At 43.3% G+C, this 12,031-nt stretch overlaps 1 protein-coding gene across 1 annotated transcript in view; it reads right to left on the bottom strand.

The window, feature by feature from the left end:
* The window catches only part of TTBK1 (tau tubulin kinase 1), a gene marked incomplete at both ends in the record, with an annotated part of 80,819 nt that extends 69,420 nt beyond the window's left edge, over window positions 1-11,399 (bottom strand). Inside the window, 2 exons of the mRNA XM_084201931.1 lie at window positions 4,200-4,347; window positions 11,292-11,399. Coding sequence (XP_084058057.1) covers window positions 4,200-4,347; window positions 11,292-11,399 — 256 coding nt within the window. The remainder of the gene's footprint in view (window positions 1-4,199; window positions 4,348-11,291) is intronic.
* Window positions 11,400-12,031: the final 632 nt, after the last annotated feature.

Here is a 12,031-nt window from a genome sequence, read left to right as displayed (position 1 = left end):
TTTCAGAGAGTTAGAAAAACATTGAAGAGATGGAAAAACATCTGCTCATCCAGATGTGACAGTACTTTCCCTTCCATATGTTCAATGATAGGAAACCATCATATTTTTTCTCCTCATGATTCAAAAAACCAGGAGCCTCAGAGTTCTGGTTTACAAAAGCAAAGAGGTTTTAAAGAAAGCCCCCATACTACCTTAAATCATCCCAGCCACCACGTGCCAGTGTTCCAGAGTGGCTTTGGGTCATGTAAGGTTTTCTCTGAGCAAACAGAACATGAAGTTCTATTTCAGGAACATACCCAGTAGCCTCCAAACCCTAAACAACAAATGCACCCTCTGACAGGAGGGCAGATTAGAACCAACCCAAAGCAAAATCCCCCAAATCCATGAAGTGTAGAGTGCAAAATCCCCAAGCCATGTCTGCTGGAGGTGTATAGGCATGAGCAACTGCTGCTACCCACTGAGCTGCAGGTACTGCACTGCTCACTAATGCAGACATTGCTTAAGAGGCTGAAGCACAGAAAACCCAGCCAAAGCTGTTCTTGCTCTCTGGATATGCATGTTACTCCTTCACTCAGCCATACAGATCTTATTTCCATTTACTTTTTAATGTATGTGATCCAAAGGCTTGTCTACACAGCAAAACACTGGCAGGTTTAACTGCACCAGCAACTTCCTCTGCTGGAGACAATCTGCAGGAAGTGTTTTGTCACTGCAGCTTAGGCTTGGTTTCAAAATGCTTGACTGCAAAGTAGAAACTCCCAGTATGTTAAAATTGTGTGCAAATGGTACAATCAGACACAGACCTCACTTAAAGATAGTTTTACAGTAGTGGTTAAGGTAATAAAATGAGGGCTTGGCACAAAAATAGTATTCTGACAGAGAAGCTGTATTCATGCACAAATTCACTGTGCAGATGTGCCCTAACTGTCCCTGAAACAGTTCCTGAATTTGTTATTAGTAAGATTTTCAACCCTAGTAGTGTAATTCTCTACTAGCTTCTCTAGGAGCAACAAGACAATGTAAAGCAAACACTGCTTCACAAGGATTAAAATAAAAAGCTATCTTGGGGTGCTCTGATTGGAAGTGGCCAGATAGAGTAGCACCAGACAGAATGTCCTGAGCCCTGCAAGTCCAGCCTGGACAAGGAAATATTCTACAGCAACTTTGTGGGACCAGGTTTTTATTTTGACTGGAGGGAAGAAAAAGACCCAAATGTTGTGAAAAACTTCTTGGGTAAGGTGCAACAACAGGACAAGTAAGAGCTTCAGCTCCTCACCTGCTGGAGCAAGAAACTCCATAAGCTGACTTCTCAATTGTGTTTCACCCAAAGCATTAAAGGGCACCATTGCTGGTGTTTCACAGACCCAAAACAGTGAACAGATTTGGAAGTTTGGTCAGAAGACAACTTATGATCCTTGCAAGTAGCAATGCAAGTTAGAAAGAATTTTGCCTTTGGGAAACATTAATATCTAAACAGATGCAGAAAACTCACTATACATCCAGAAAATTCAAATCAAGTATGAGCAGAAAAAATGACTCTACAGAGCAGATGAGAGATACTGCCATGGCAGTGATCTCACACAGCCAAGCTCAGGTATCTCAGAGCCATTTGTGTTGGAAGGGACCTGTTGAGATCATCCAGCCCATGCCCCTGTTCAGGCAGAGACAGCTTGACAGGTTGTCCATGGTCACAGCCAGCTGGGTTTTCAGTATCTCCACCCATCTCTCTGGGTAACCTGCTCCAGCACATGACCACCCTCAGAGCAGAAAACTACCCATGGTGTTTATCTGAAAGTTCAGAGACTCTCTAGAAGAGTCATTTAGAAGAGTCATTCCCTGAGTGGCTCCCCAGCTGCTCTGTGTGGATTGCTAGTGCAGGAAGGACATTGTGAGGGACCTGGAGCTGTGTTCCCTACGTGGCTATTCCACAAACTGTCCCAGAAAGCCTAACTGCTGGCAACAGCCTGCAGTCCACACCAACCAGGAGCTACTGCACTCCAAGGTCAGGTTGTACCCAAACCAGGCCTGCAGGATGGGCCAATGGCCAACCTTCTCTATCCCAAACTCTGCTGAACTCCAGCAACTTGCAAGGTTCTGATCACAAGCTCTGCAAAGAGCAGCAGCTCACTCATCAGTCCTTTAAGGTTGGTGTCACACCTAAATAGAAAACAATAAAGCTGCACTATTGAAGAGGGACTGCAATTTTCAATTCGACCAGAAAAGTACAGAGGAATTTTAGACAATATTGTTCCCTTGCTTTTCATCTGGAAATCCATGAATTGACTGTATCACCTATGGTAATACCAAAAACTTACTCTACCCACCACATGTTGGGAAAAGGCAGTATCTCCCTTTCTGAAATGTTTCTCACCTCTTCGCAACACTCACAGTGAAAACATACACAATACGTGATTCCCCATGCTCTCAACCCAATTTCTTATTTTAACTTTATCATTTATTTCAGCAAAGCATTTGGGGATTAACCTTCAACCAAAAAAAGCTAAATTCCTCACAGAACAGCTTGATTTGTAAAAACATGGCTGAAGTGATGTGTCATTCTTACGTGCAGGATAGCTGATGCACAGCCAATTCTGCTGCTTCTGTCTTTTCTGTCCCTTCCCTGAATATTTACTCACTGCTTTGCCAAGGGGCTTTTCCTAGTTCCATACACCACCACTCCCTCTCCCCAGTTACCAGCACCATCCTGTACACAAATGTGGGTGTTTTTTCAAGCATTTGGTATTCTCAACAATCTTCCAGAAATAAACACAAGTATTAGTCAACACCTTGCACATTTTCTGATGCTAGCCCTGCTTTAGTGATTTCAGGTCATGCTTTTCAAGCATTCCCTGCCCTGGATGCAGCACCTATTGGCACTGACCAGTGTGACAGCACTGCCTTGAGGTACTCTTCATCGTTCCACACAGTCCTACCCTCACTCATTTCAGAGCAGTTTCAAGTGTATTGTACAACCAAACAAAAATATGTCAATCACAGCCTTACTTGCCCTCATGGCAGTGTGTCCAGACCTCAGACACCCACTCTGCTGTTCTCTGGGAGCTTGTGTATCCAGGCCTTTCAGAGATCAACAAGAGTTCTCACAATGACCTGGGCTGATTTCTCCTTTACACAGCTCAGCTGCATCTTTTACAATGCAGAGTACTCAAAAGAGGCCTTATCAGTCCTCCTCTTGGGAGAGCTGAAATGTGGAAAACTATTTGACCTTCAAAAATAATTCACTGGCTTTTACCTAGAGGCAATCTGTCACAAACATTGAGTAACTCATTTCACAAGGCCTGCAACAGTCTCACCCTTGAATTCAATTCAATCTCTGGAGATTTTGTACAAAGGCAAAGGTGTAGACTCATAGGGCCACAACATTATCTCTGAAGCATGAGCCCTGGTGATAAGGATCCTACACCCTGCTTCAGCAGGTGTTTCTTCAGCCCAAGTGGGAAACCTGCAGAAAGGAAAATCCCTAAAAATGTATATTATACTATAAAACATAAACTGTACCTGGCAATAACTGGCTTTGCCTTAAAAAGGAAATCCATGCACAATGCCCTTCAGCCAACAGCAGTTCTCAGTTCCTCAAAGGCAGATTTAGAAATTCCTTGTTTACATCCCTCCATACCAATCTTTTTAGTAGAAACCCCCCTCCTTCAGCTAGGAACAACGGCATCAAGACAGATCTTTTCCAACCTCATTAAGAATAGGCACATCACTTCTCGCTTTGCCTTCAGGACAGTGAGGTACATGGAAAATTAGCCAATAGTCAGCCTCCCTATACCTCCTGTTGTCCACTTTTTGCATTTCTCTACTAGTCAACCATTTTACTCGGAGACTCTGTCAGGCTTCAGTGTTCCATGTCCCCTGGGAGGCAACCTCATTTGTTAGTCAGACGCTGCTCCCTCTATTCCTTATTTTCTAACCAGTACCACTAGATTGCACAGACCAGTGGACCAACAGTTCAAAGTCTCCTCATTGTCCTTACATCCTGGCAGACAAAATAGTCCCTGCTGTTGGATCTCACTTGAGTTGCAGACAACTGTACCAACTTTCTGAGCTGGATGACTTAACATGACATCACATATAGATGGAAGCTGAAGAGAAACCTATAAAAACCATTTGCAGCTTTGGATTCTAATTGCTAACATGCACAGTGACTTGTAGTACTTCCAAAGGGCTTTTTGCCTTACCTTGCAGCTTTTTCAGGACAGCCACTTCCATCTTGAGAACTTGCTTGGGCTGCTGAGCAGATTCCACCTTCAAGGCCACATTCTCACGGGTCAGCAAATCCATTGCCTCATAGATCTCCCCAAAGCCACCTCCACCGATCTTCTTCAGCTGCAAAAGTACAAAGGGGTTTGGTACAATGTACACAAGAGGGATCAGCAGGCTGCCTCTCACAGAGCCAGCTCCTCCACTGCGTAGGGAGAACAAGCTCAGCTCCCAATCTGTGCTGTGCCTGAATCCCTTCACTGCACAGCTTGGCAAAAGTCCAGCTACTTGACAGTGCTATGTATAAATTCTTTGCTCTAACAACAAAGAACAAGCCTAGCAAGCAATGACAGGTGATACTTTTTTAAAAGCAAATGATAATGCCTATTGCCTCCATGATGTTCTTGCCAAAACTCAAGGAAAGACCCTTCAAGGAGATAGCAGAACCGCTGTCATTCCCCCCCAACAAATACATCTCTTCAGTAAAACATAACCATGGTAGTTGGAACTAATCTTTCAAGAAATAAGTTAAATGAAGTTTACATCTCATTCAAAGAATTTAAAAGCAGAACAAAACATCCACTGGAATCTTTTACAAGATGCTTTATCTGCTCTGGTAGTGAAGTTACTTCAGTGTCACATTTGAAAGAACTGCCAACAGCATTACCTCAAAACAGTTGTGTACAAGCCACCAGTACAACTACATTCTTTCTCAGTCTCTTTTTCTCTTTAGTTTGAAACCCAACCAAATTATGCTTTTTGTGTCTCTGAGCAAAATTAAAGACTGGTTCCACAATAGGAATCCATTACTTCAGTTGACATGAACTCAAAGCTAAAGATGTCTAAGTTTCAGCATATTTGATATTCACCTTCTAGAGACAGATTGTCTGCCTGTTCTAGAGTAGCCTCCCATTCAGAGAGCAAGTCAGGATTCTCTGCCTTTCCTGGAAGGTGATTCCTTGATCCTCCTTCTGCTGAGACTTGACAGCATATGTGCACATAGTTATATATAATCATGTAAAATAAAGATTCCTCATGTGTTGCAAGAGTCAATGTCTATGCCAGGAAAAAAAATTTATATTTGTTTCTCTTAGATATATTTAAAGCCCACTGTTCTGCCCAGGAGGAAATTCAGGTTTACAGCAGAGATGGATCAGGGCTCCCTTGATCTGCTTAGCACTTGTTCATTGAGCCAAGCTGCAGCCCTGCCCTTCAGCATTTTGTGTTCCCTCTGTGAACAACTGCTCTGCCAGTCCTGAGTGCCACTTCTTCCCAACAGCAGCAGTAACACTCAAGAGAGGAAAATAAGTTTTAGTCAGACAGATAGTCAAACATGGATCTTACACAATGTTTAATCAGGTTTAGATGATATTTTAGTGTCTTCTGTACCACCAAAGGCCTGTCCTGTGCATCTGTTCAGTTTGTTGAACAAAGGCCCTGCCTACCAAGAGCAGGCTTCTTTCCTCCAAAGGTGAAGAAAATAATTTGCTTTTCTGGCTCCCAGGTCAAGAAGAACAGTTTCACATGAAGAAGGAAGTGTTTTCCATATTAACAGCTTGACAGGCAGCCCAGCCTTGTCTCTGAAGCTATTACTTGATAACCCTTTGAAAGCTGCTGTCCAGAGCAACTTCTTGTCATTTTTCCTCATGACCTTCCATGGGGCTAAACAGGCACATTTATGCAGTAAACAGCCAATAACTAGGTCACCACAGATTATTCATAAATTATTACAGTGCAGCCCTACTTCCACTTGGAAATTCACACTAAGTGAGCTGGCTATTAAAAATCTTTCTTTCAAAACAATGCTACACTCAGCATAGCAACAACACGTCAGCTAAGATCTCAGGATTCAGTACACAAGATCTTGTGTTGTCTGATATATTAATGAGAAAGGGAAAGGGACAGTAAAAGCTACAGAAGGCAAAAAGGTAAATTGGGAACTGGAGGGACAATATTGAGACTACACACCTGGCAAAGCAACCAAACTGGAGGACACATAAAGGTCTAGAGAGAAACAAATGGGAGATCACACGAGATCAAGATCAAAGCTTCTGCTGAATCAGAAAACTGATTTCATACACACATTCCAGCCAATGGAAGGCTGTCAGAGCTGCCTTTGTTTCCTTGCATCCTTGCTTGCATTCTTATGGGAATTATTCTCTGGCATACTTTTCCCAGCACACCAGATGGTACCATCTATTCAACATCACCACTAGCACTGCCATACTTCTTGATTTTTCAGCAACATGGAGAGGCCATCAGCAGCCATTTCCTTTGCTTTGCTCCAGAGCAAGCTGTTGTAAGTCAAGGTCTTGGCTGAGGTCAGGAGATTATGTCACATCCATTGCCTCATTGTCTGGGTGCTCCATGGGAGTTCACTTTCTAAGGTGAACTTGGGACAGCCTTCTGTTGGACACAAAGGAGAGATGGGCACATACCAGCCAAAAAAAAAAAAAAACAAACCAGTGATGAAACTGCAAACACAAAGTAAAGGAAGAGAATGAAGCATCTAACTAGAATCACCTAAGTGGTCATCATGAGTCACCACCCATGTTAAGCCTCACTGCCTTGGAGATATTCTTTTCTGGTCCTGCTACAGCCCACTTACTGTTATGACTGGGATACAGGCTGCCAACACCAGCAGGATTCATCCCACCTAACTGCACCAGCCCCTGTGGGAGCTGGGTGCTCAGCTGTTTCAGATTCCAGGCTGTGGAATCAAGTGAATACTTCATCTGATCAAACAGGTAGGTATTTGGACTTGGACACAGACAATCAGGAGTTACACAGGACATAGATGGCTCCCTTTGAAGTCTCCTTTAAATATTCTGAAATATTTTTGATTCATCCTGAAAAAGACTCTTGCAGCACAATCTTCCAAAGCCTACTAAAAAAAAACCCCAAACAACAACAGCAACACGCAGCCTTCTCACTGAGCAAAAATCAGTACTTTCAGACACAGTTCAAGAAACCAAGGCAACACACAACCCCAGCCAAAAATAAGCTTGAATACACATTTCATCTTTTATTCCAGAAGCACATACGACACCACTGCTCTCAACAAAGTCTGCCTTCCAAGGATATTATATAAAGCCTAGACCTTCCCAGGGTAACATTCTAGGAGCAAGGCAGGAATGGTTTGGTGTCAGGATTGGTGGCAATGTAAAGAAATGTGCACTCTAAATCCAGGGCAAAGGAGCAAATGGAAAGCCAGCGACCTTTAGTGAACTCAGCCAGGGTCAGGGCTGTCATCCACAGGCTTCAAAGGTTTGACAAGGTCAAACAGTGACCACTGTGGCTGTCTCCTAGGAGCACTTGTACAGCCAAGCCTGCAACTCCTGCAGCCCAAATCAATGGGCTACTTGATCCAGAAAAGGCCTCATCTGACTGAAGAGCTGAGGAAGAGCTGACCCTTGCTCACCAAACTCTCCAGAGTCCACTCCACTTGCTTAAGAGGACTGGATTTGATCTCAAGGGAAATGAACTCATGTATGACAGGTATAGACTGAGAAGCCAATCAAGAACTCAGCCAGCCACATTCTAAATCATCTGGAGACCTGTCAAAGCCCACTTAAAGCAATTCAGAGCGAGACCAAAACAGGCCCAAAGTCTGACAAAGAACCTTCCTTGTCCCAGGTTCCCTCTTGGAATAATAAATTACCTTTCCAAACAAGACAAGGTAAAGAATCTGCTAAAGTTTTGTGAGGTTTTTGGCAAGGTTTCCAAAATAAACTGGAGAGCTTCAGATCAAGAAGCTCAGAAACCTGAAAGAAAACAAAACATGGATTGCACCTAGGAAAAGAACACACACATGTACAGGAGTCATCACTTGTGTTCAAAGCTCAGTGCAGGAGCTGCCAACTCTACCTTGCTAATAAGTGTCAGTTGTGAATCCCCAGTAAAAGGCATTTATGTGAAATAAAGAGATACATCAAAATTCAGCTTTAACATCCATACCTAGTTCAAAGCAAGTACATTTCACTTTGTTCCCTCCCCTGAACAAAACTGTTCACATCATTCAGAGCACATGTGGATCAAGACCCTCTGGGGACTCAGCAAAAGTCATGTGCTTCCAGTACTGCCTAAATTTCATCAAAGCATCAAAAGTATCTGCAAGTAAAGAATGATGACTATAAAGAATACTTCTAAATCTACAAGTTTTGATAAAAACCATAAGCACACCCTGTCCATGTCTTTTTTCATAAATAAGAACAAAAATGTTACTGCTGTCAGACAGCCAAACTTTACTGACTTCAAGTGACAGGAAAATGAACGACCAACAGGCTAACTGCAGAGAACTAGCATCTTCATTTGTCAAAGCTTTGTCAGCCAGCAGAAAGGAGGAAAGAAGGAAAGGAATTCAAGGAATACATTACACCAATCTAAAATTAGAAATCGGCTCAATAATGGAAGTATGCCAGCACTAAGAGCTACAAGGTTCAAGCAGATGCCCAGCCAGAGACAGTCAGAGACACTGGGAGGACAAATTACACAAAAGACCTTCTGGCAGTTGCACCCCAGCACCACATAAATATGCCACACACCTGCTTGAGCAGGATCCATCACCCACAGCAAATATTGGACCATACAGCTGGCACATTCTGGGCTAGATTCAGAAAGATCTGTGACAAAAGGAAAAAATGCTACTACTGATATTACATGGTATGCTCACTTTAAGGTACAGTCCCTTTTTCCTTGATTACTTGATCCTGTGCTCTCCATTTCCTTGGGCCACCAGAAGTATTTTCAGAGTTTTTCCAGATTCTTCAAGCCCCCCACAGCTCTGGGTTCTGACTGGTCCCACACCAGCTTAAGGAAAGGGAAAGGCACAGAAGGGCTGCCTAAAAGGAAAGGGTCTGCACTTCACACTTTTTTTTGGGGATGAGGGAAATGACTGTTCAATGAAGGTTCACAATGCACAAGTTAGCTAGCACATGGTCAAATTCCCAGCTCTACTCAGAGCTGGGAAAAGGATTTCTCATTGCTATTTACAGCCTTTAGCAAGTCATGTCATTTCTCAGAGCCTTCAAGTGGGGCAATGACCTCATTGCAGTATTTAAGGCTACTGTGAGACATTATAAAACATAAAAGGTTATTCCTCTAATTAGAGGTAGTTGTTGTTAACAATACAGCTGCACATTTCTATCTTTTCCAAGGCAGAGTTAGTGGGCAGAGCTTCTCGTGGGCCCCAGTCACAGATTCATGCAACAATGAAGCACTGAATCCAACACTTAGTGCCTCTACCAACTTAAAAATTGGTTTGAAATGTTCCCTGTAAGCATCACTGAGCTTATTTTAGACTTTATTTGGAATTTTTGGTGCTTGTAAGAGTTCTGCTGTTGCCAAGAACGAAGTTACTTTGTTTAGACTGTTACAAAAATATTCCCATCATTTACAGAAGTTTTAGCACTCTCTATGAAGGAGAAACTCCAGGTTTGATGAATAGGGAATGGTACAAGCTAAAGTTAGCCAAGGTAAAGGAGAACAGAGAATCCCAGAATCACAGAACTGTTGGGGCTGGAAGAGACCTCTGGAGATCACCCAGTCCAACCCCTCTGCCTCGACAGGATCACCTAGAGCTGGTGACAAAAGAGCCCATCCAGGTGGGTTTGGAATGTCTCCAGAGATGCAGACTCCACAGTCTCCCTGAGCAGCCTGTTCCAATCCTCTGCCACCCTCAATGTAAAGGAGTTCTTCCTCATGTTAAGGAGGAATGAATATTAGCAATCATGCACCTGAAGCAAAGGCATCAGGAGAGTGCTGAAATTCAGCTTGGCAAAGAACATGCACCCATCTGACCAAATTTAGGCTCTGGGGAAATTTCTGTTTGTGCAGGGAGAGACAGATAAAAGCTGCAATCATTATTTTCTGAGACACTGGTAAGCACAGGGCACGTTTCAAGTCCCATATGTCATTTAACCTGCCCATGGATCATCCCTCCCAAACAAGTACATGTGCTCCAGTCCAGAGCTGCAGGAGCACAGCAAAGCTTTCCTTCAGCTGTGACAGAAAGCTTTGGGAGGGGCAAAGGGGTTGTCTCCATTTTAGTGTCTAATCACAGAGAAAACTGAGCTTCTCCATCTGCTCTCAAGAAGCCAGGAGAATGAAGAACAGTTTGAATTGCTTAAATATAAATAGGCTGCTCAGCAAATGGCCAGACAGAAAAGTGAAGGCTGAGGAGAATGCTGGAACAAAGTGAAGAGAAGCAATGGGGAGCAACAAGAACAGGGCTGCTTCCAGTGAAAGGGTATTATTTTGTCTGAAGTGAGCTATTGAAAAATAACCTATCCACAGCCTGAAACTGAAGTGAATTCAGAGTCCCAAGCTTCTTTAGTCCTTTGCACTCCACCCTCCACTGCAAAACTCACAGGGTCACTGTACCACAGCCAGACAACATAAAAAGCCTCTCAGTGCTATTACTGCAAATCACTTGTAGTTCAAACTAGTGAGGCTTCTGCTGGGAGTTTAATGATTCAGAGTGCTAGTAATCCCAGTCAAAAATTGAGACAATGGTATACATGGGATTTTAAATGGTATACATGGGATTTTAAATGGTATACATGGGATTTTAAAAGCAAAGCCTATCCAGCTTGGACAACAGGTGAGATAAGAACTAAAACTCTTACCATATGATGATGTAATTTGAAGAAGTATCCCAATAAATTTACACCAGCTAACAACCAGCTAAAATAACCAGCTAGTTAATCATGGACTTTCTGACTCTTGAAGCAGCTGACATTCCAACCCAAAACATTTGGTTTTACATTATTTTATTGTAATGCAGTTTATTTATAGTCATGTCTGTAGTATTCTTAGCCACAGTAATTCGAAATCTAAGTTTCTACTAGAACACTATTCAGTCTGCTGCAACACTTCAATCCTACATAAAAATCCTTAGCAGATTTGAAAATACCACTCAAAAACCCTTCTCCCCGCAGTATCTTGCTGACATGTCAAACCCTACCACTCCAGTGTTGCTTGCCAGAGGCCAGGATTAAGTAGGGAAGTTGCTGTGCCACTGCAGGAGGAGGAGGAGGTTTTTTTGGGCCATCAAAGCCAGAGCTACTCACCACTTTCCAGCGATCTTTGACCACGTAGTTGGTCGGGAGAATGTCGACCTGTTCCCCTCCACCACTCATGTTTGGTTCGTCCTTGATGACTGCTGCTAGGCACTGCATTTGCCAGCCAGAGAGTATTTCAGTAGCTCCCAGTTTAAATGAGCCATTTATCTGGAGGGAAAAAAAAGGGGCAGGGGGAATGAATGACAAAATTATTACAGGTCACAGTACAAGTACGTGCTGCATTCTCACAGGTCTTGCTTGTGACTAAATCAGAAGCACCTCTTAGGAAAGAAGGCAAACTCAGCCTGCAAACACCTGAGCATAATCTGATAGACACGACCCTGCTCCAAGACAGCAGCACAAACTAAAGGGTGACAACCAGCAGCTACACCCTGCAGCAGCCCAGGGCTCTTGGGCTTGACAATGCAATGAGAATCCAACACCAAAATGTTGCAAAGGTTCTCATTGTTACCAGGTGAAGAAGTCTTGCTTTAGCAGAGCAGCTGCTACCTCAGCAGCTTTTATGGCTTGCATTGGATGACATCCAAGGCAAATCAGAAAGGTTTGCCAGGTATTGCATTCAATAAGCCTAAAAAGGCTGAAGAGGGTAAAGGACTGTACAGGGCCAGGGTTACAGACACATCACTGTAATCAACAGCCAAGCAGAGCAGATGGGGAACGTTAGAAAAGGCTTCAGCCAGGCATGAGTTAGTCCTCCTCATACCCTACACACAGTGCTAAAGATGATC

Source organism: Fringilla coelebs, assembly GCF_963513975.1.
Source record: "Fringilla coelebs genome assembly, chromosome: 3".
Classification (NCBI taxonomy): domain Eukaryota; kingdom Metazoa; phylum Chordata; class Aves; order Passeriformes; family Fringillidae; genus Fringilla; species Fringilla coelebs.
The sequence above is the reverse complement of the archived record's forward strand: the minus strand, read 5'-3'. Positions and strand labels throughout refer to the sequence as shown.